At 49.0% G+C, this 25,027-nt stretch overlaps 1 protein-coding gene across 1 annotated transcript in view; it reads right to left on the reverse strand.

Moving 5' to 3' along the window:
- Positions 1 to 25,027, reverse strand: part of TMEM165 (transmembrane protein 165) — a 229,092-nt gene that overhangs the window by 134,685 nt on the left and 69,380 nt on the right. The window contains exon 2 of the mRNA XM_069631642.1: positions 1,099 to 1,324. Within this exon, the coding sequence (XP_069487743.1) occupies positions 1,099 to 1,324 (226 nt within the window). The remainder of the gene's footprint in view (positions 1 to 1,098; positions 1,325 to 25,027) is intronic.

Below are 25,027 nucleotides of genomic sequence, written 5' to 3' on the forward strand. Positions count from 1 at the left end.
GCTGCACTGGAGTGACTTTGCTGTCACAGCAGCTGTCAGACAGGGCAACTGGGACCTCTGAACCGGCACTGTGCCACGAGAGAGCAGGCGCTGCAGATCAGGCTACTGTTGCAGCAGGGCACGGGTGTACAGTATGCTTTTGGCATTGTTGGAGTAGGGATAGAGTTCTGGTTAGAAGACTACACTGCCTGAGATGCACACATAACCTGTGCTTATTATTATTATTAGGGCTTTGCTTCCCTAGCCAATTTACTGATGTGTCACTCTCCTGTTGTACACAGACAACAGTCCTGCAAAAGTACACTCCCATAATATGGAAACACGGCAGTGCCGGGGGTCCCACTCAGAGCCAGCCCCTTGTTGTGCACCGCAGTTCAGTCTCTTATCCAGGGCTCTGCAGAGGACAGAGCACAATCACACCAGACGCTCCGTTGATCTCCCATGGAATCTATGCTTGCCCTGGACACTGCTCAGTCCACCACTCCACCCTACAAAACCAAGTAGACGTGAGCTTAGGTTGGGGTCAGAAAGACACTTTGAGTGCTACATTGCAACAAAGTAAAACAGTCACTGCACTTCAGTCGATTCCTTCACCCACTGGCAACTCCCCACCCTGCCTCCCGACTCAACCGGACACCAAAGGAGAAGTGTGAGAGGCGCACAGAGGTAGAAGTAGGTGAATTATCGGCGGTGTGTGGTAGAGCCAGATTCAATCCCTGTCATTTGGCAGCCACCTGAGCTCCTTCCCCCCATTGCAAACAAGCTCTTTAAAACGAAGGTGTTCTATGAAATGTTACTGCCCAAGAGACTTTAAACCATGATAGGCCCATGTTTAGTGTGCCTAGCCGCGAGTAAGAAGTCCCCGAGGGCAGGTGTTTCACTTGCACATTTGAGATTCACAATGAACTGTCGCCTAAATGCCATTGCATTAAACAGTTTTTCTAACAATATTTTGCAAGTTCATAATTTATGCTTTCCCTAGCTAATTGATCGTACTATGAACGTTGATGCAAGTAATATCTTGTACTCATTAAACACAAACGGAGCTGGTTGCTATACTAAATTTGATTGAAAAAAAGAATACAAAAAGGTTCTTACCGGATAAACAGGTCATCAGGCCTAATGCAAGCATAGCACCAGCCAAAACTGTCAAACGGTTATAACGCATTGCCATGATAGCTGCAATAAAGAAGGTCTTATCCCCAAGCTCGGACACAATGATGACAGATATCGCAGCCACAAATGCATGAATGAATCCCAAATTATCTGCGTTTGAAGCATCCTCGATTTCATGATGCACTGCGGGAACTGGGGTGAGTGCTTTCTGTGGCAACAAAAAAAAAAAAATGTTTGAAATATTTTAGGCAATGGGCAAATGATAAACCTTCCACAATGAACACAGCGCCAACGTATGATAATCACTACATTAATGTATTTATTCCTCAATCATCTATACAGGAAACAATGTGCACAAGGTCAATGTGCAGTGCTTGATCAAAATAAAAAAAACAGGAAACCAAGCCAGTACAACTTACAGTTGCTACGCACACAATTAGCATCGGTTGAACATGTACAAAGCTTGAGTAGTTAAACATGCCACTGTATTGGCCTAGGTGGGTGGAGCTGGCATAGGCATTAGGATGGTATTTAGTAATTCCGAAATAATAAAAGAATGCTACATTTGAAAAACTCTACCTTAAAACGGGATGTTTCTTCATCAACAACGTTCCTCGTTAAACAAACACGCTGGTGCTGAAGTGCAAAACATCGGTCACAAATACTTGTGGAAATTATCTTGTATATCATGCGACAGTCCCTTCAATGCTAGAAGGGGGTGTGCAGTCAAAATATCGAAAAAAAAAGGTCGAAAGACAAAAATGTCGAAAAATAAATGTCGGAAAAAAAGTCGAATTCCTCTTTTAAATTATATATTTATTTTGGGGTCCGGGAATAAAACAAAATGGGTAAAACAAACAAAACATTTTTTTTAAAAAGGGGGGGTTGGGGGTACCCCCCCCCCATTTCGAAAATAAACGTCAAAAAAGGAACAAGTTACAGGTAAGTAACTGTTCTCCAGCATGGGTCTGGCATGGATTCACATGCTCATGAATATTCCCCGTCGTCAGGCCGGGAATCCTCGGTATAGAAAAAAAATCAGTATCAGTTTCGTTTCTGATCCGTCTTTCTCAGTAGTAACCAATCACTGGTCTCTGGGTCATACTGCCCCCAGCCAATGACTGCCCTCTCCCTAAGTACCACCCCTGGCAGCCATCCTCAGATTTGGCAGCACGTGAAGTGGCAGTATGACCAAGTATGACCAAGTGAAGAGCCGCAGAGGGGTAGGCGGGAGGGTACGCATGTGAATCCATGCCAGACCCATGCTGGAGAACAACAGTTACAGGTAAGTAACTTGTTCCTTCTCAAGCATGGGGTCTGGCATGGATTCACATGCTCATGAATATAAGAATACATAGCAGTATACACATGCACAACCACGGGAGGTGGCAAAAGGCTCAATATCAAGCAATACAACAACTCAACATTAAGCAACTCTTACCTCCTCACCAGGCTCACCTTAGGCGAACAGGTTGCGCAGCACTGCCTGGCCGACTCTGGACTCCTCCCTGGAATCCCGGTCGACGCAGTAAAATCTCGTGAAGGTGTGCGTCGACCTCCACGTATCAGCCCTGCAGATGTCGAGCAGGGGCACACCAGACAGGAACGCCGTAGTAGCAGCGATCGCTCTGGTCGAATGGGCTCTCGGACGGCCGGGCAGCAGTCGGTTTGCCAACCGGCGACAGTGCATGATGCAGCCGGAGAGCCATCTGGAAATGGAAGTCTTCGAGACAGCCTTCCCTTGATTCACAGGTCCAAAGTTCACAAACAGCTGTGATGTCTTCCGGAAACTCTTCGTGCGGTCCACGTAGAACTTCAGCGCTCTAGCTACATCTAGCGAGTGCAGAGTCCTCTCAGCCGGCGACGAAGGCGACGGGAAGAAAACTGGCAACACCAAGGGCTCGTTGAGGTGGAAGTCAGACGGCACCTTGGGCATGAAGGAGGGGTGCGTCCTCAGCACCACCCTTGTGTCGTGACAAGTCAAGTATGGATGCTTGCAAGACAGGGCCTGGATCTCTCCCACTCGTCATGCAGAGGTGATGGCCATGAGGAATGCTGTCTTCCACGACAGAAACTTCAACGGCACTGAATGCATAGGCTCGAATGGGGCCCCCCATGAGCCTAGTTAGTACCACGTTGAGCTCCCACGCCGGGGCAGGGGCCTTCACCAGCGGGAATGATCGGAACAGTCCTTTCATAAATTCCTTCACCAAACGATGAGACCACAAGGATGCCCGTCCTGTAGTTCTGGTGTAACGTGAGACGGCAGCGTGCGATAGGCCAGTCTTGGCCAAAGACAGTAGGTACGGCAATACTTGAGGGGCCGTAATCCACAGGGGGTTAATCTTCTGTGCTCGGCACCAGAAAGAGAACCTCTTCCATTTGTGTCCGTAGCACTTGAGAGTTGAGGATGCCCTGGCCCTTGCAAGAACCTCTCTGCAGTCGGCCGGGATGTCGTATCCTCCAAACTCTAGTGCTGCAGGAGCCAGGCCTGCAAATTCAGCGACTCTGGTTCGTGATGAAGAATTGCGCCTCCTTCTCTGGAGAGAAGATCCGCGTCCGTCGGCAGCTTGACTGGTGTGGACGCTGACAAGTCCAGAAGGACCGGGAACGAGATCTGCCTCGGCCACGCCGGCGCAACGAGGATCATCCTGCACCGGGACCTCTTGAGCTGGTTGACGAGCCGGAGTAGAAACGGCAACGGCGGGAATGCATAAAGGAACAGGCCGTCCCAGGGGAACGAGAAAGTATCGCCCATGCTCCTCTGTTGGGGAAACCTGCTGGCGAACCTCTGGCACTTGGAGTTCGCCACCGTCGCGACGAGATCGATCTGGGGTTCGCCCCATCGTCGGAAGAGTCGGTCCACTTGATCCTGGCGCAGTTCCCAATCGTGGCACGAGCGCAGCTCCCTGCTGAGTAAGTCGGCGATGGTGTTTTTTATCCCTGCCAGATGAAAGGGTACCAGAAACATCCCTTGGGCGATGGCCCAATGCCACAGATCCTGGGCTTCCTTGGACAGGGCAGGGGATCCGGTTCCGCCCTTCTTCCGAATGTAAAACATTGTGGTGGTGTTGTCGGTGAAGATCCTCACCACCTTGCCCTTGAGGGACGGAAGGACGGACCCGAGGGCCCAGAACACTGCACAGAGCTCCAAGATGTTGATGTGGAGAGTCTTCTCCTCCGAGCACCGAAGGCCTATCGCGTGGAGACCCCCGGTGTGCGCTCCCCAACCTTACAGGGAGGCATCCGTCGTCACCGTCACCTGGTGGGCTGGGGCTAGGAAGCCTGTTCCCGCTGTCAGATGAGCGCGGACACCCCACCATCGTATTGCCTGACGGAACGTTTCGTCGAGCGAGATCCTGTCCTCGAAGCTGCCAGTCTGGATCCAGTGGGCGTCGAGGAATTCTTGCAAGGGCCGCATCCGAAGTCTGCAATGGTGCACCAGATAAATGCAGGAGGACATCATTCCGAGAAGGGACTTGATAGACCTCACTCTGGCCACGTCCGTGGCCAGTAGGCGTTGCACCTTTCCTAGGATGGTCCTTATCCTTTCCTCCGACGGTGAGGCCCGCCGCGCCACTGTGTCGAGCTGTGCTCCCAGAAACAGGGCGACTTGTGACGGGACCAGGTGGGATTTTGGAAAGTTGATGGAGAACCCCAGGTCCGTGAGCAGCTGGACGGAGTTCGCAGTGTGTTCCACGGCAAGCTCCCTTGTTCTTGCCCGTATGAGCCAGTCGTCCAGGTAGGGGTAGACGTGGATCCCCTGCAGGCGCAGCCGCACTGCCACCGGTGCTAGGCACTCGGTGAACCCCCCGAGCGCAGATTTTAATCCGAACGGGAGGGCCTTGAACTGGTAGTGCTGCCCTTTGACCACGAACCTGAGAAACTTTCGGTGCCTCTTTAGAATAGGGATGTGGAAGTAAGCATCCTCCAAGTCCAACGACGACAGGAAATCGCCCACCTCCAGCTGTCCCAGCACGTGCTGGAGGGTGACCATCCGGAACTTCTGTGCCTTGATGTATTTGTTTAGTCGTCGCAGGTCCAGGATGGGACGCCATCCTCCTGTCTTCTTCCTCACGAGGAAGTATCTTGAGTAAACTCCGGAGCCCCGAAGCCTCTTCGGGACGCGCTCGATGGCACCTTTCCTGAGCATCGCCCGTACTTCCAACAGCAGTTGGAACGTGATTTTCCTTCCTACGGAAGGAATGCGGGGGCACCTCTTCTGGAACTCGAGGGCGTGCCCCAGGGCCATGGCGTCCAGCACCCAACGGTCGGTGGAGATGGACTCCCACACGCCGACGAACTTCGTCAGCTGGCCTCCCACCGGGGTGCTTCGGCGGGGGCCCGACCCGACGGACGGTTCAATCTTGCTTGGAGGCCGTTTTGCCTCCTTGACCACCTTGGCGACGACGGCGGGATCCACCCGACTTGCCGCGTCCCCTGCAGGCCTCCTGCGAAGACCTTGCCGCTTGAAGGTAAGTAGAGGAGCTGCTGCCGGCTCCATTGGAGGCACCCTGTCTGCCTCCGGAGCTCCGAAAGGACGCCCGTCGCTGTTGGAGCACACCCAGTGCACGGGCCGTCTCCGTCTTGATCGCCTGAAGGGATTCATCAACCGCCTTGCCAAAAAGGTTGTTCCCATCGAAGGGCATCTCCAAAACCTTTGATGAACCTGAACGTCCTGGCGGAAATTCGTCGCCCTGAGCCATCCTCATCGTCTCAGGCAAACGCCGTTGCCCAACTGACGGAAACCGATGTCGGCGATGTCCATAGCCACCGTAATGGCGTGGTCCGAGGCAATCTCACCTTCCTGCAAGATTTCCAAGGCCTCAGCCCTCTTGGCATCCGGAAGGAAGTCCAACAGAGGGGCGATCTTGAACCACAACTCCCTGTCGTAGCGGGCTACGATGGCCAGGGCATTGGCCGCCTTGATGGTCGTTGCTGCAGATGAGATGACCCGTCGTCCCATCGCATCCAGTTTCCTACCCTCGCCGTCCGGAGGGGAGGTTGAAGTCGAGGCCTATGCCGCCCCCCCCGCTTTCTTCTTGGCTGCCGTCAAAACGACTGTGTCCGGGGTAGGTTGCGCCCTAAGGCACAAGGGGGCAGCGTCGGGGACCCGGTACTTCTTCTCGTACCGGTCCCTCTTTGCAGGAGCTGTGGCAGGGTTCTTGAGGAGGGCGAGCCCCTCACCCCAGATGTCATCAAGAAGCGGTATGGCGAGGATCGCCTACCTTTTAGCCTCGCGCCGCTGGTAAAGGAACCCCTCCTTTTCCTCGGGGCAGAGCTGGAAGAGCTTGGATGCCCTGGAGAACATCGCATGGAAGGATCCAATCTCGTCTGGCGGGGACGCCCGGGCAGGGGACGACGGGGGACACGTCCCGTCGTCGCCTCCGTCATCTGTACCCGTCGTAGTCGTGTCCATGCCTGTATCATCCCCGTGGGTAGTGGACTGGGGGGGAAGACAGAGAAGGCCACAGAGGCGGGAGAGGAGGCCTAGGATGCGTCGTCCTCTTAAGCGGTGGGCTCCCCGAAGGTCCTGGCTCCGGATCCTCCGTCGGGTCTGGCTCATGCTCCTCCGACGGGGGAAGGGGCAACCTAGTCCTCATCTCCGAGCAGAAGGACTGGATGGCTGACAAAATGGCCACCAAGGTGTCCTGCGGCGCCGGAAACGACGGGAGTAAGGGCTCTTGAGGAGCCTCGTCTGCGTCACCGTCGCCCTCGTCGGGATCCCTCCCGATGGGCTGGGTCTCCTCCACGACTTGGATGAGCTCCTCTTCAGACGTCGTGTCCGTACCCACGACGGCCACTACCCCCTCCGCCCCTTTCCAATGAGGACTTCGTGGGGGTCTTCTCGATGGGCCTGAAAGACGACTCCCTCTGCGGTGGCAGGGAGACTCTGGTACCTGAGGGCGCCTCCACTGGTTAAGCCTCCACAGGCTGAGCCAGGGACGCGGCGACATCCTTGATCGAGGTCCTAGCAGGGTGAATCACGGCCAATGTCACCTTCTGTACGCCTGGGGCCTTCACCTTCGGGGGAGGGTCCGAGCCTCGCTCCCCCTCTGCCGGAGTCTTCGAGATCGACCGGGGCCTCTCCAGAAGCTTCGCCGGGTTCTCGGACTTCCTCTTACCCGAGCCAGAGCGTTGGCTGGTGGTCGATGGCGCCGGGGAGGGTGCGCCCTGCCTGGCAGCCAAGGAGCCCGACCGTTCGGCACTCGCGGTGCTTAGCCTTTTGTTGGGCCCCCGTCGCCAGAACACCCTCACAGGACTTAGAAGACCGCTCGGACTACTTCTTCTCGCCTGGTGGGCTCTTACCTTCCAGCCAGTTGGCGAGACGGAGGTGGCGATCCTTCATGGTCCGCTCCGACATGTTTCCACAAAACGCGCAGTCCTTTTCCTTGTGCGTCTTGTCCTCATGGAGACAGTAGCGGCATAACGAATGCTCGTCCTCCTTGAAAACATTCTGAAGCTGGCATCCAGGGCAGGTCCTGAATAGCTTCCCGGGCGTCAAGCTCCCTTTCTCCTGGGCCATGTCCGGGGTAGGCCTCGGAACTTCTGGAATCCTCCAAAAGCGTAACTCGACGAAATCTTCACCCTTGAGGGGCTTAGAAAACTTCTAAACGGATCCCCGTTGATCGGAAGTAGAAACAGTGGAGCTTGAGGCTCTTTTAACCGAAAAAATCTCCTGAAAAAAGCGCGAAAATGCAGCAAAAGCTCGAGAGCTAAGCACGAGGACTCCCAACACTTGAACGTGCGGTAAAAATCTGAGGATGGCTGCCAGGGGTGGGGCTTAGGGAGAGGGCAGTCATTGGCTGGAGGCAGTATGACCCAGAGACCAGTGATTGGTTACTACTGAGAAAGACAGATCAGAAACGAAACTGATACTGATTTTTTCTATACCGAGGATTCCCGGCCTGACGACGGGGAATTTTCATGAGCATGTGAATCCATGCCAGACCCCATGCTGGAGAAAGCAACTTTTTTTTTTTTAACCTTTTTTTTTTCCCCCTCGCCATTTTGACTTTCGACCTTTTTCTTTTCGATTATATCACTATAAACCCTAGAAGGGAGCTCAGTCTGTGCGGATGTTTAAATGTAGGGACACTAAGGGCCTAATTCACAGAAGCGTTTTATAACGGCAAAACCCAATTGGGAAATGCTCCGTGAATAAAGGCCATAGTGATCATTGGAGCTTAATCAATGGTGCAGGGGTTGGAGAGGGAGGCATTATGAGTTAGGTAGAAGGAACATGGTTGAAGTGAGTCCTCGAAAAAGGAAGCGGTTATGTGGTGTAGAGTGGGAGACATTAGGAGACAGACAAGTAACCAATTAATGTTTTTTTTAGACCAGAATTAGAAATTAGCAGCACGGGCCGTGTGGGACAGAACTAGCCAACCTTGCATCAGAAATAGATGGTGGTAGGAAGCAACATTTGGCATCTTCAAAAGTACAGGAGTAGTAGGGACGAACTTCAAAGCGTCCGTTGGAAAAATCTTACTCGGGTGTACTGCAGAGTTCGACGACTTGGTCCAGTGAAAGGTGATTGACACCGTTGATGTTTGAGGAAGCGAAAGAGGGCAATGAACAAGGTTTCAGTAATATTGAAGACCAATCTGTGTTGGAAGTGTACTCCCTAATTTCTAAGTAAGAAGGACAAGGGGGCAATGCTGTTGCAAGGGGCTGCATGAAAGGAAGGATTAAAAATGGGCCCTGTGAGGTGAAGGAGCTGAAAAACAAAAAGCAGCATAGCGTCATCTGGAGTTCAACTACAGGAAGATAGACGTGTATCTTCATGGTGAGCCAGAAGTAAAAGAAAGCGAAAGGTTGGCGGGTCAGGCGAAAATAGTTAACGTTCCCAAGACAGGTTGTATAGATGGACAGAGAAGAGGACCCACTACCAAGCCCTAAGAGACTCCACTGGAAGTTGGAAGGGGGTGATGAGGGGAAAACAGATGTTGAATAGGTACAGAAAGATAGGTGCTGAGCCAGAAAATGCTGTGCTAGAGATGCTCAGGAAAGATAGGTTTGACATTAGTGGAGTGTGTCAAAATGTTAGAGGCAGCAGGGAGGGACAGAACAATTGAGGAGGGAGACAGAAGCGGAGAGAGAGAAAGGGAATGGGGTGGAGAGAGTGTGGAAGGGAGCAGGGGAGATCCAATGGTGGTGGCATCCTGAAGACGTGGGGTTATTTGTGCTGAGGAAGCGGGTGAATCTGTAAAATAATGTTTACAGCATGATTTTGATGAAACAGATTGTAAACAGACCAGTTGCAAGAACGGTGGGATTCACTATGAATGTTTTAAGCAATGTTATGGCAACTGCAGATTTCAAAAAGATAGCAAAACATTGTAGATTTCGGTATGCAGTGATTTGCTCCACATGATACAGAGATGGTCAAGTGAAGAAAGGGGGCGGGGGAGCGTGAAGATAAGGTTCTGCATTCCCAGAAGGGTTTGGATGATTTAAGACATTGGGACTAAAACGTGTTAATGTTTAGTCCCCATTGACAAAATAAAAACATTTAGTATGAAAGAAAAAGAAAAAGCAATGAACAGGCGTAGCAGTACTTCACAATTTAAGCAGATCTGCTTTGAGTGGTCAATAGAGGCATGAATTTAGTCTGTTTATTCCACGTTCTTTATATTGTATTATGTAAGGGAGGCATGGTATCACAAGTATGACACAAGAGGTACACATTTCAAAACGTTTATTTAATTCTTGGGGTTTGGAAAAACTCTTACTTTGCCCTATATCTTTGATGGGAGTAGTATTTACCATCAAATAATAAAGAAAATGCAGTCCTAATTAGTCTTTGTCAAATCAAAATTGCCTTTGCTAACAAAACCCAATGGCTGCCCTATCTTATACAAAAAGTGTGTAAAGGGGAATGTGTATGGCAAGGAAAGTCAGGGTTACAACATAAAGGGATGGCTGAGTCAGCTCTCCTGCACAAGTTGGACATCTCGGAGTAAGGCGGTCCCTGTAGACAAGATGACACACTGGCTCAGGTTATCAAAAAAAGGCAGTTCAAAACGTGGGTTGAGGGCCGCTCGGCCTTCCACGTTACAATCACTTATTCCAGGTTTTCAAAAGTTCACAGTTCAACAAAAGTTCACATAGATCTCCCTCAGCCGGGCTCGGACCTCGCCATCACAGCACTTGGGTTCCCTTCCCGAAAGCTTTATTCACATTCGTTGGGGGTTCCCTTCCCCCAACTTATTTCATATTCCAGGTCTCCCTCAGTCAGGCTCAGACCTTTCAGTGACAAAGACTTTTAACGGTGCAAGGCTTTTACTATAGACCTCTGCAGGACCAATTCGACTTTCACTCTGTTATTTGCCCCAGTGTCTCTTGGTCTTGGTAGTTCCATACCACAAGAAGAAAAGTTCAAAGAAATCTTTCTCTTAAAACATTCACCTTTTACTTCCCCTTTCGCCGGGGTTAATCTTGACCATTGCGCATTGCAGAGTTTGTTCACTTTGCCGCTTTATAACAATGCAAAATTAAAGAAATCATCAGGGTGACTGAACTCATGTACACACAATTCTAACTCACAAAGTAAACGACATTACTACAGATTACTGTATTCTCACAATATTTATTTTTTTTCCCAAAATATTTGAATGCATACAAATTGCTTTAAAAGTTGTTTTCAACAGGACACAGATTGATGACACAACAATATCTGTGAAATTAAACATGGACGTTTCTCCAGCCAAATTGGCTGGACCCAATTACAGGGTGACATGTATAATCCCTTACAGCATCTATGGATCATGGTGGACAGATTACATGTAGACAAAGTGCATAATAATATAATATTTACAGTGTTGACACTGGAGGGTGTGTGGGGGGGGGGGGGTAGTAGACAACAGTGTTTTGGCCATTCATTAGCTGATCTGTATAGCTGAGAATTGTTTGGCCTTCATCAGGACTGGAAGAAAGTTGAAATGGAGCGGTCCTGTTTCTCACATTCTAGTTTAATAATGTCATTGACTTTGGAAGTTAAAATTGTGTGTGTACATTAGTTCAGTCACCCTGATAATTTCTTGAATTTTGCATGATCAACCCACCTGGAAAGATAAGGGCTTAGCCAGGAGCCCTTTTGTTCACCGCTTTATAACAAGACATCAAACATTTCGCAGAGACTTTCGAGTGGGAAACTTTTCTTTTTCTACCTGACCACTCTGCTACTCTATTAATGGCTTCAGTTATCAGCAACTTAAAAGTTAATCACTGGCTCGCTTTCCTTCACATCTTATCAGCATGTGCGCAACCTTCAATTGTGAGAAACACTAGTGCGGCTTCAATCTTTCTTTGACACAAACAGGCCTTTCATGTCTTTCACTAACTCACTGGTTGTGTGCGTCCCTTTCTTGTCTCTGTGACTTTGATTCACAAGTCAATGTTGATACCACAGGCTTGGCCTCGCCTCCCCAACACTGCCTTTCACCCTGGAGGGTCACTGGCGTCCTTAAACACAATGCAGGTTTCTTCTTGTCTGTGATTTGACTTTCTTCACGTCTCCTTCACAGTTTCCCAGAGGCAATGGCCTCCTCGTGGTTTATCTACCCTTTGCACTAGTCCCTCGATCGGTCGTCCTGCTCCAGTGGGTTCACCTCCGACCCCCGGAAGATCTGCTCCTTCTCATGTTCCACCTTGCTCAGAGTGTGTCTCTATGTTAAGCCTTTTATCCGTGTGGGGGAGAGCTGATGGGTATCAGAAGTAAGTGATTAATGTCTAGTGCGTGACCCGATTAGCGGGACATGGTCAATGAGATGTGCGTTAGCTTTTCTACCCTCAGTCGCCCTCTTCCTCAGCCCAGTGTTCGTGCAGAATGGGGGCGGTGGGGAGGGGGCTGGCAGATCCTCTAAAATAGGATGCAGTATGGGTACGGTAGAGGGGAGGGGGAATACCGCGTCTCACCATCAGTTGCCTCACCCCCACTCCCCTAAGATCCCCCACCCAGGTGAACCTCCTACACTGCTCCACCCCCAGGGTCTGGATCCAAAGGCGATGGCCCTGCCCTGGCCACCGGAGAGAGTGATGCCTGGGGACTAGAAAGTGAGACACCCTTTGGTTTCTCACAATTCCTATTTAACCACTTAGTACCACATGCCAGAACTATAAAAGCTCAACAGGTGCTCAGTTCCCCGCCTTTCATCTTTTAATGCAAAGGTTACATAGATCATATGAAAAGCGGGTAGGACTAGTGAAAATCCAGGCACGTGCCATATGAATGCTTCCGTGCCAGTCCTAGCAGTCAGTTATTGGCCGGTTGTGAAATCTCACATTCACACTAAAAGCAAAAAGCCCCTACTTAGTAGTAGAGTTGCTTTAGTGGAAAGCTGGGGTTAGACCAGTATTTCAACCATGACTATCACACCACCCCCACACCACCCCCAATACATCCAGAGACTGGTTTACTGACTTTTGCCCAGTTCTAATCGAATAACTCTGAAGCAAATACTCAATTAGACCAGCTCTGAGACCCCAAGAGCCACAGGTCATTCAGGAAAATGACAGCGTAGAACTAGTGTTTTTGCCTTGCGTGGATATCCATTTTGTATACACTTTAAACATCTCCTGAAGTGTATTAAAGTTGAACTGTTTCATCATACGTTTTAAAAAAGGGCTCATGGAGTGTGGTAGTGAATGATACATCTTGAAGAGCACAGGATTTCAGTCTATGTGTAGGTCTTCGCGGACCATCGATTGCTAGCTGTACAGTCAGGACGACAGGAAAATGATCTGATAAGTGTATGGGTTTAGAGGTCTAATACCAGATGCAGCCGGTAAGAGTGACGTGGTGGCCAATAAAATATGTGAATCGTCTCATTGGGTCATTTATGACACCCACCTGATAAAGCATAATAGGTATTCGTTTGGGAATACATGAGTGGACTCAGATAGGTATCTCGTCAAGGAAGTGTGCATTATCAAGTATGGTGTTAAAGGCCAAAATGCAGTCTACAAACATTGTGTAGCCTGAAGTATGCCATCACTTTGCTAGTCTTTATGGCAGTGAGCTTAAGACTTTGTTGACACTCTCCCAGGGGCCATCCACCCAAAAACATGTCAATGGGCTGTGTTCATGCTGGTATAGAGACTCCCAGACCCCCCCCCCTTTGTTTTGCATATTGTAACACCTTTGCTATAATCAAAAGACACTCCATCAATATTCTGGGGAGGGACCACCTCAGCAAATTGAGTGCCACAATTTCATTCTCGGAGAAGGGGGATGGTGTGCACCACACCCGGACTGTATCCAGCTTGAGTGGCAGTACGGATTCAGCCATACTGTACACAAAGCACAATGAGAGGGGTACACACACACACACACACACACACACACACACACACACACACACGTATTTGTGTACGGGGTACATGTTTTGTTTTGATGGGTGCCAGAGTTTGAAAGGAAGGTGTTCAGACTGTCCACAAAGTTTTGTTCAGACCTCATTGTCCCTCCTCACTTAGTCCAGGCACACACACACACGCTACTGTACTTAGACAAGATTATACTAGTTGCCACTGATGAGAACAACCTGGAATGGCAATATTATGTATTGACCCCACACTGTTTGCAACAAAAGAATGAAGGAGATGTAGTGTTCGAACTCATCCTACCTTATCCAGTACACTTAACAGAAAGGGCAGTGCCCCAGATGACCCAGATAATGAAACAAAAAGCAAAATATTTGCAGGAAGATTTGGAAAAAGTGCCCAAGAATCTGAACAATGGGACCCCCATGATGTAGGAATAGGGCAGGGGCAGTACGCAAGTTACAAGAGGGAGCACAGTTGCCACGATAAACCAGTATCCCCTGTCACGAGAAGCAGATGAGGGCATATATGAGACACTACATGCCCTATGGCAGCAAGGCATAATACAGGTAAGCTCATCACCTTGCAACAGGGTTATCTATCAGATTAAAAAGGGAGGGGTGTGGATTTTATACAGGATTTACGCCCTAGAAATGACATTAAGGCACAATATGGAACAAGTTACTTACCTGTAACTGTTGTTCTCCAGCATGGGTCTGGCATGGATTCACATGCTCATGAATATTCCCCGTCGTCAGGCTGGGAATCCTCGGTAAAGAAAAAACCAGTATCAGTTTCGTTTCTGATCTGTCTTTCGTAGTAATAACCAATCACTGGTCTCTGCGTCATACTGACCACAGCCAATGACTGCCCTCTACCTAAGCACCGCCTCTGGCAGCCATCTTCAGATTTGGAAGCACGTGAAGTGGCAGTATGACCAAGTGAAGAGCCGCAGAGGGGTAGGCGGGAGGGTTCGCATGTGAATCCATGCCAGACCCATGCTGGAGAACAACAGTTACAGGTAAGTAACTTGTTCCTTCTCCAGCATGGGGTCTGGCATGGATTCACATGCTCATGAATAAAGAATACATAGCAGTACACACATGCACAACCACGGGAGGTGGCAAAGGCTCAACATTAAGCATCACATCAACTCAACATTAAGCATCTTACCTCCTCACCAGGCTCACCTCAGGCGAACAGGTTGCGCAGCACTGCTTGGCCGACCCTGGACTCCTCCCTGGAATCCCGGTCGACGCAGTAGAATTTCGTGAAGGTGTGCGTCGACCTCCACGTAGCAGCCCTGCATATGTCCAGCAGGGGCACACCAGATAGGAACGCCGTGGTAGCTGCGATCGCTCTGGTGGAATGGGCTCTCGGACGGCCAGGCAGCGGTCGGTTTGCCAACCGGTGACAGTACATGATACAGCCGGAGAGCCATCTGGAGATGGAAGCCTTCGAGAGAGCCTTCCCCTGATTTACAGGTCCAAAGTTCACAAAGAGTTGTGACGTCTTCCGAAAACCTTTCGTGCGGTCCACGTAGAACTTCAGCGCTCTAGCTACATCCAGCGAGTGCAAAGTCCTCTCAGCCGGCGACGAAGGCGACGGGAAGAACACAGGTAACACCAAGGGTTCGTTGAGATGAAAGTCCGACGGTACCTTGGGCATGAAGGAGGGGTGCGTCCTGAGCACTACCCTCGTGTCGTGGAAAGTCAAGTACGGGGCCTTGCAGGAAAGGGCCTGGATCTCTCCCACTCGTCGTGCGGAGGTGATGGCCACGAGAAAAGCTGTTTTCCACGATAGAAACTTCAACGGGGCCGAGTGCAGAGGCTCGAACGGAGGTCCCATAAGTTTGGTCAGCACCACGTTGAGCTCCCACGCCGGGGCCGGAGCCTTCACCGGCGGGAACGATCTGAACAGTCCCTTCATGAACTCTTTCACCAGACGATGAGACCACAAGGACGTCCGGCCCGTGGTTCTGGTGTATCGGGAGATCGCAGCAAGATGAATCTTGATGGACGCGTGTGCCAGACCAGCTTTGGCCAGCGTCAGCAGGTACGGCAGCACTTGGGGAGCCGTAATCCGTAGAGGGTTAATCTTCTGTGCGTGGCACCAGACAGAAAACCTCTTCCATTTGTGTCCGTAGCATTTGAAAGGAAGCGCCCCCAATTCAGCACGATCCTCCCCGCAATGAGAGACAATAAGGGGCTCTCCCGTAGTGGGAATAAGGCCAAGACAGAGTGCGGGTGAGCGTAAGTGGGAGTTTATCCAAAAAATAAGGCATGCAAAGAACTCTGCAACCTACGAGAGCGCTCTGTCTGACAATAGCAAAGACAGGCGTATTTCTAATACAAAAAACGTCATCAACACCTAAACACTATAGGGGGCACAAGTTAATTGGGATTGGGTGGCGTCGACTAACTATAGGTGTTGCTGCAGCGGGGTTGGTCTTGGCGTGACGACGTCACTGGTCAGCCTCGTGGGTTGGGTTGGGCCTGGCAGGCCGGCTTGAGGTCATCCGCGCGGTGTTGATGTGCTGGGGCAGCCTGTGACAATGACAAATACCTTTCCTGTCTCATTTGCCCTAGGCCATGCACACTGTAGTTATTCAGAAAACGACATTTAAGTTCATTAATAAATCGCTTCAGCAGCTTATCTTATAAAATAAACGCAACACATGAGGAATGCACCTCGTGAGAGGTCTGGTGGTTGTCGGTTGGGGTGAGATTTACCTGTGTCCTATTGACCGGTATTTTAGGTCGCGGGACGGGGCTCTGGGGCCTGGGCCGAATGATACATGTCTGTCTGCTGCGTTAGAAGTTATTATATAGATGGGTCTCTGTGTCTTGTCCCAATGATGGGGATCGTCCTTGCGCGGGGTCAGGATTCTTGGGGGGTTCGTGGGATTTATGAGAGGGTGCTGGTAGATCAGTGGGTTCAACCGTGGGTTTATTACCGTGCTGTAAATAACACAGGTGGCGGGCTGTGGCCTTGGTTGCGGCGCCGGGGCCTCTGACTCTCTGAAGTAACGCCAGCTTGGTTGGGGGAGGTGAGGGAGCGCGGCACAAGTCTTAGCTTTTTTATCTGGCAGGCTTGGTGGGGTGGGAGAGGGAATGGCCTTGCATATATCCACAAAGGTATTTTCCTCGTGCGTTGCTGATCAGTGAATGCAGAAGTTTTATACTGTTCTGCCTTATTTTGACGTTATTTAGACACACATATATATTTCAATTTCGTTACACATTTCTTTAATACAGTCGGTTCCGGTACCTTTTCATTACCTAACATTATATTCACTACATTGTGTGCGTATTGTATGTACATTAGACGTTATACGAGGGATATCTAGGTTATGGCCTACAGAGATTGATGCTCGCCGCTTTGGGTGATTCAGAAAACATATATGAGTTCAAGTTTCTACATACTATTGAAAAACACTTTTACAGATAGAGGTTACACGTTTGGTCAACATCTTTCTCCGTGGTTATAGCAGCATTAGTCCAGACCTGGAGGGATATCATATAACGTTACATTTTTATAGTTTATTCACATTTTAAACAGAGGTAGTTCATTAATACCAATACTTGAATTGTTTTCTACCTTCTTCAGATAGTGATGCTTCAGCTTTTTCCCCGTTACCCCGGCCTTGCGGTCTGGGTCATACGGGGTGCAATATTACATTGTGACTGATAGAATGTTGCCGTGTTGGCATCTCGGGTTTAGCTCATCTCCGACTTTCTCATGGGAACGCGCTCGCAGCGGATCTGCCAGGGCTGCTGAGGCGGCAGAGATGCATGAAAGGCCCTCCAAAGGTGGGGGCCTCGTTACAGTGTGCTGAACTCACACCATGTTTGCTAGGCAAGATGGCGTCTAGGCCTAACTAATTTTTGGTAAATGCAAGGAAAGGATACGTGTGGGCAATGTCGTCGGCGGGTGAATCCTCCTCCACCTGGGCCCGGGTGGCATGAGGGGGCGCCCACCGAGTCATGGTCCTCACCTGGGGAGGAAGCTGTAGGTGAGGAGGGCCTCGCGGCCATTCCTCCCCTACATTTCCCCCCTTTCGTTACTAAAGTAACGAATTCTTTAGCTCTTCCAATCTTCTACATTCTTGTTCCTCTATCACTGCGTCATCCCATGCAGGGGTTCCTTTTATAGGCATCCATGCTCTGCACACCCCCCTTAAACTCTCACCTCTCCTAGCATACTCGTCTGGTGTACATGTTAAATATATACAGTCGCCAGTTTCTTCCAGATCTACCCAGACCTCCTCATACCATTCCAGTTCTACGTCTCGCGGTTCTTTGATAGTGGTGTGCCATAGTTTATCTACTATGAACTTATCACGGCACATAGGCACTAACTGGTACCTGGGGGTGTTATCTGCTCCTGTCTGCACATGTACTTCTTGTGTTGCCTTAATTGTACCACCAGAGTTGCCCATTGTCACCATCATCATTGCACCGTTAGGAACTGCGTTAGCACAACATCGGAGGCCCACCTGGCACAGGCAGAACATCACAAGGACGATCACCACTATTGGTATCAGGAACTTCATTGTCACTCCAAGCCATGAGGGAACCCAAGAGAAGATATTGTCGAACCACGAGCTATCCTCAGCTCCACCTTCCATTTTCATCTTCTCGCCCAGGTTATGTACTGCTTCAATAACGTGGGACAGGGACCCATTTTCTGCGTCTTCGGAAGGTACGAACGTGCAGCACGCACTTCCTATTTTTTGGCAAACACCTCCATCGATCGCTGTTAACAGGTCTAGAACATACCTGTTCTGCATGGTCATTAGTCGCAGAGCTCGTAGTTCCACCTTTATTATGTTGAACCCTTCTTCAGTGTCATTGGCCAACTGGATCAGTTCCCACCGTGTGATCTGGAGCCATTTTGCATTTGCTCTTGCTTGGACACTTGATACTAGCGAGGCAAAGAATGTTTCCACGGAGCTGAACAGGCGATACCTGTCTGGGATCTGTGCCAATAAATCAGATGATGCTTGCGATATGTAGTTCGAGGCTCGCTTGTTCCTTGAGAGCTCTTCTCCTTTCCCTCCGGAGGACAGGACATAAAGGTGCGCTTGTGTAGTTGGAGAAGCTACATCCTGGTTCAAGCCTCGTTTCATCATGTTACTTCTGTCAATGTGGCTTTCTGGAATCACCATTAGTGTTGAATGCAAAGTGGCCATTGAGCAGCTACCACTCCATGATTGGGGAAGGTGCAAGTACGCCTTGTTTCCGCATACCCAGTATGTGTCCATTAGTGCTGCTGTTCCTTTTTTCATATCTGGGATGGTGAGAGTTTTGTTACAGTTCTTGTTCGTTCCCATTGCCATTTTTCCTTCTCCCTTGAAACATAGTTCGTTTTGTATTTCACTTTGTAGCTTGAAGGGTTTCTCCATCGCTGTTACCCATGTTAGTTTAGGGATGTGTTCTTTCCATATTGGCAAGCACGTTCTTTCCATCCACCGCAACTTGTCCGGTTGGACACCTTTCAGTGCTTCTGCCTTACACAGTACTTCTTCGTCTTTCCATTTGTTTTCGGAAAACAGTGTCCCTTGTATTGCAAAGAAAGGTTCTTTAAGACAGATCACTCCAGACGCTTGTGAATAGCACGTTTTGTTGTTCTGTAGCATTCTGAAAGAGACATCGTGTGCTTGAAAAGTGTTCTTTATTCTACACAGCGTGAGATGAAGGAGACATTGGGCATCCACAATGGGCAATTCTCGTGGCAACAACACTTTAGGTGTGCCTGATGCATGGGGGATAAGCGAGCAGACATAGCAGCTCTCATTGGTTGTCTGTTTGGCTGTTGTGCTCATATCTGCATACCATTTATTTGCTTGGTGAGGGTGTCGTGGGTCTTCCATTTTGTCTAACCCTAGCCCATAATACTCATCATACCCCTGTCCACCAGTCTCTCTTCTCCGCCTACTTTTCTCCCTTCTTCTGTACTTTTTCGTTATAGTAGGTGAAGAACCAGGCCCCCCTTCCTCCTTCCCACCCCCCTTTTCTAATTCTTCATATAGGGACTTGTGTTCTGTCATCATAATCACTTTTCCATCCTCCTTAATAAACAAGAGATCGTTGTTTGAAATTGGGGCGGGAGGGATCGTGCGGTTGTTGTATGTTCCAGGTTGGGACATTGTGTCATTATTTACATTTTTGGTTCTCGATTGTGACAGGACAGCAGTGGGTGGTGTAGTATAGTATCCCCACACAAAGTGTGATCCATCCCAGATCAAGAAATCACCTTCTTTGATACCTACAGTCGGAATTGTTTTCGTTCCAGGGGCAAGGGTGGTGTTGTTCCCCCCTCCCCCCTCGTTCATCTCGGTAGAGATGAACGCTATAACCCAGTGTAATACTAGACAAAACATTGAGATGAAGAACACAATAGCACACATTGATAAACCACATTCAAATGAATATGTCAATCTAGCCACTAACATTTCTCTAAATCTAACATATCTATTAGTTGCAGGCTGCCCATTCGATGCCATGATAAATCCTGTTTGAGACACAAGAGTTCATTAAGTACAAACATGTAAACATTTCCACGTTGTAACGTTTCGGTGATAAAATATAGGATTGGGTGAGGGAGGGGGTGTGTTGACAGACAAGGTAGCCTTTCAATCATCATTATTCGTACCTTACTTAATATATATATATATAAATAATAAAAAACATGACAGTTTAAAAACAACAACAACAAAAAAAAACATCTTAAAGAGCACAGGAGAGAAAAAAAGAACCCCACGCAAAACTTTCAAAAATTGTAATAAAAAAAAAGAAAATTTGCATATACATATGTACATGTTTTAGTCCAGGACATTTGTTGCGCGCTAATTGTGTTCACTGTTCATCTCATAATGCACACAAAATTCCAATCATTCATTCCGCACAACTTCATCGTCCGCTGTTGCCTGTGCCTCGTCCTGCACCTCACTCTCCGCAGCGCTGTAAGCTTTACGTACGTCTGTCAAATGCACCCAATATCGCAGGCCCTTCACCTTTACTGCTGTGGGCGTGCAAAACGCTACCTCATAGGGGCCATGGAAACGTGGTGCATTCCACCTCCGCACAAAACTTCTGACATATATAAGGTCACCAGGCATTAGCTGTAGTGGTTTTTCAGGCAACCTGTTTGGTTCAGTCGCGTTCCCCTCCTCTCTTGTTGAGGGGGGGGCTAGTTGCTTTGCAATTACGCGCGCTGCCCGTGTCAGTTTTCGCAGGTATTCTGTGAACTCCTCCCCCAATATAGCTGCGCTTCTGTGTGCATCAGAACGCTCACGGAGAGGCGAATGCGCTGTGTGCATTCTTCTTCCCGTGACGATCTCGTGCGGGGACAAATGGTGGTCCTTACTTGGCTGGTTTCGTAGTTCAAACAAGGCCAAAGGCAGGCAGTACATCCAAGTCTTTTTAAGGGAAAAACAAAGTTTTGATAATCTGCTTTTTAACAGCCCATTTATCTTTTCCACGACGCCATTACTTTGAGGATGATAAATCGAACATAATTTGTGCTTTATTCCCAATAATGTAGTCACTTCTTTAAATAGTTCATTAACAAAATGCGTCCCGTTATCTGAGCGAATAACGTCGCAAATTCCCCAGCGCGGAAACACTTCCCGCACTAGGAACTTCGCGGCGCCCTTCGCGTCAGGGCGGGCACATGGGCCTGCCTCCACCCACCTCGAAAATGGACATACAACCACAATCATGTATCGAGCCCCGTTACACCTTTCTCCCATGTCTACATAATCAATGTGGAGCTCTCTGAATGGGCCACTTGGTTTTGGTATCGTACCCCTTAGTGTGCGCAATGTCATACCTGAGTTGTAAATTTGACATGTCGTGCATTCTAGAGCTAACCTTGTGACGTGTTCCTGGAGGCAAGGTGCAAACCAATCTTCTTGTATCTCTGCCATTATGTGTTTCTTTGTGTTGTGTGCGGGAAAGTGTAGTTGTTGAAATGCTATTTCTAACAGCGTAATTGGCATTACCACTTTTCCTGAACTCTCTTGTCGCCACAATAAATCAGTCGGTGATTTGCTGCATCCTCTCTTAGTCCACAGCAATTTTTCCTCTGCACTAGCTCCCTCTTGCAGCTCTATTATCTCCTGTGTGGACATCATGTTGTATCCTGTGGGGACCTCTTGGCTTGCTGTGTGGTGCAACATGTACTCTCCTATTTCACCTTTTTGTAAATATGAAGCTGCTTTGGCAGCGGCGTCTGCTGCCGCGTTCCCCAAAGATATAAAATCTGTATTTGTGGTATGAGCTTGACATTTTACGATGGCCACTGCCGTGGGGTCTTGCAGGGCCTCAATCAGTTCTTTCAATAATTCTGCATGCTGGACTGGCGTTCCGTCTGCTCGCCGAAACCCTCTCCGCCCCCACCGGGCCAACCCACCGTGAACTGTTGTTGTCATGTATGCTGAGTCTGTATATATGGTCACTGCGCACCCCTTGGCGGCATGCAATGCTTCTATTAGCGCTATTAGTTCTGCTGCTTGCGCTGAATAGTGTGATGGGAGGCGGTGTTGTACTAGTATCTCATATTCATCTTCCTCTAATCGTACCACTGCCATACCCACATGCTTTTCTCCTGTCTCCATGTCTATTGATGCTGACCCGTCCACAAAATACACCTCACCCTCGGTCAGGGCATTTTCAAAAATCACTTGATCCTTACTTTCGTCACCTGTGTACGTGGCGCAGTTGTGGTTTTGCATGTCCTCTACGGTGCATGCCTCTGTGATGAATGTGGCTGGGTTCACTGTTTTACATCTTACTATATGGATGTTAGCGCTGGATAATATCTCATATGCTGTGGCGCGTTGTGTTGTCAATGTGCTCTTTGTTCGCTCTAATATTGCAAAAAGTGAGTGTTCCACAAACAGTGTCACCGGGCAGCCCATCACTATCGTGGCACTTTTTTCAATTGCGAACGCGGCAGCAGCTAGGGATTGCTCGCACGCGAAATGACCTTGCATTACTGCGTCTAGGGTGCCGCTATAGTAAGCAAGTGGTTTGTGCCCTAAAGATGTTTTCTGTGTCAGTACTGCTGTCATCAGTGTTCCTTTGCAGTGTGAAAATAAGAAGAATTCGCGCCCATAATCTGGATTTGCTAGTACTGGAGCGCTTGATATCAGCTCTTTTAGTGAGTTAAATGCTGTGTTCATCTCCTCTGTCCATTCTATGTGTTTGTGTTCTTGTTGTGCTTCTTTCAGTGCCTGTAACAAGGGCCTTGTGTACGCCGCATAGTCCAATATCCATGCTCGGCAATAGTTACACATACCCAGAAATTTCTGCATCTCTTTTACTGTTTTGGGCTCCCCAATTGTTCTAATCGCCTGTGCCCTGTCTGGTATAATTCGCTTGCCATCCTTTGATATCAGCTGACCCAAGTATAGGACCTCTGTCAGACAGTATTGTAACTTCCCCTTGTCCACCTTGTACCCTTTATTGGCCAATAATGTCAAGAGTGTTATCGAGTCCTTTCTGCACTCTTCCTCAGCCTGTGCACAAACCAATAAATCATCAACGTACTGAATCACTGTGCTTTCTACAGACAAATTCCCCAGATCTTCATGTAGTACCCTGTTAAATATGCTTGGGCTCTCGCAATATCCTTGTGGTAGTCTGCAGTGTTCGAACCTCCTTCCTCCCAATGTAAATGCTGTCAAGTACCTGCTCTCTTCTGCTAAGGGAATCGAGAAAAATGCATTTTTTAAGTCAATTACTGTGAAGTGTGATGCTACTTTTGGAATGTTGCACAGTATTGTCGCCGGGTTCGGGACTAAAGGGAACTCCTTCATTACCACATCGTTCAGTGGGCGTAAATCTTGTATCATCCTCCATGAACCCCCCTTCGCCTTTTTGATTGGGTAAATGCATGTGTTGCATGGGGAGTTTGAGGGCACTATTATACCCTGTGCTAGCAGTGCATCTATTGTCTCTCTGATCCCTTCTTCTGCTTCTCGCGACAGTGGATATTGTTTCACCCGGGGTAGTATTGCTCCCTGTTTTAATTTTATCACCACAGGCTGAACTTCATGCAGCAACCCTACATCGTGGGGGCCATTAGTCCATAAGTTAGTGGGTACTGAACTCATGTCCTCATCAAAAAATGTGTGCGGTGCTCCTACTACCGCCATTAATTCAACCTTAGTTTTTCTGGCTGTAACTACAATGTCGCAGGGCATTGCTAGTTCCATCACTATTTCACCATCTCCCTCAGTGTCAGAAAATAGCTCCTCGTCCGAGAGCTCTCTCAGCGGGATATTTGCATTTGTACACAATACTGTCCGCCACTCGCATCCTTCCATGTCAATACCAATCACACATATTCTGTTTGTTGATACATGTACTGCATGCAAATCCAACGATAGTACTGCCCCAAGAGCAGTGTCAGGGCTTGCTATGGGACGAAAAAGGAATTCTGCTGGGATCCTCCACTCCACCCTTTTTAGTTCTGGTACTATGAGAGCCAATGTTCTCATACCTTCAACAAACATCTCCTCATTTCTTGGTACCCCTCTGATCTCTTTCATGATTGTGTGGCCGTGTATTACTGCTAATATACGGAGGGGGCATATGCCTGGCGTTGAACATACGATGCCGCTCCCTGTGAACGATATTGTCATATTTAGTTTGCTTAAGAGATCTCTCCCCAGTAAGTTGATGGGAGAGTTTTCATAGTACAGTAAGGGTGCTTTCACTGTTTTACCCCCTACTGTCACATCCAATACCTCTGTGTAAGGAACTTCAATTACAGCCCCAGAGAACCCCTGCGTCTCTAACGTTCTATTAGATAACGGGAACCGGCCCTCTCTAATGCATGATTTCTCCGCTCCCGAATCCACCATGAATATGAATTGCTTGTCTCCTATCTGCGCTCCTATCAATGGTTCCTCTGATGCATTGTGGGTCGTAGACAGTACTGGACACGCAAGTGCTCTCTGTGGGCTGTCCTATGCGGGGTGTCTCATTGCCCCCCCCTGATCGAAAATGTTCCCCGAAACTACTGACACTCCACTGTAAGGTGCGGGGGCGGGTGCCCCATTAGCTACTGTGGCGAAAGTGTTACCAGGCGTGTAGTGCACATTGTCATTATTCTGTGGGCTGGTTTGTGTTCGGTACTGATGTCCGTGTAGTTGTGCGTTACTCCTTTGTACTACATTGTCTGGTTGCTGGTATTGTCCCATGGGGAGGCCGTAGGGGCTTCCTGGATGGGGGTGTCCGTACTGTTCTATCTCTTGGAAACCGTTGTTTTGTCTGCTCCTGCATTCTCTTGAGTAATGCCCCCATCTCCCACAATTCCAACAGCTCCCCTGTGGACCTCTGGGACCCTGCCACCCATTTCCTCCCATTCCTCCATACCCTTGTCCTCCTCTTCGACCCCTGTACCCACCTCTTCCCCCTCTTGGGGCCCACTCTTGCCACGTTGGACCTCCGTTCTGCTCCTGCTCTGTCCACTGTCGTTGCCCTTGTCCTGCCCAATTCGCTGCTATTCTTCCTTGTATTGCTATTTGCCCCTCCTCTCCTTCTTCTCCCTCCCGTATGAGTGGGAGTCCCGC

The sequence above is a fragment of the Ambystoma mexicanum genome, chromosome 6q (assembly GCF_040938575.1).
Source record: "Ambystoma mexicanum isolate Mex_15411 chromosome 6q, UKY_AmexF1_1, whole genome shotgun sequence".
Classification (NCBI taxonomy): Eukaryota; Metazoa; Chordata; class Amphibia; order Caudata; family Ambystomatidae; genus Ambystoma; species Ambystoma mexicanum.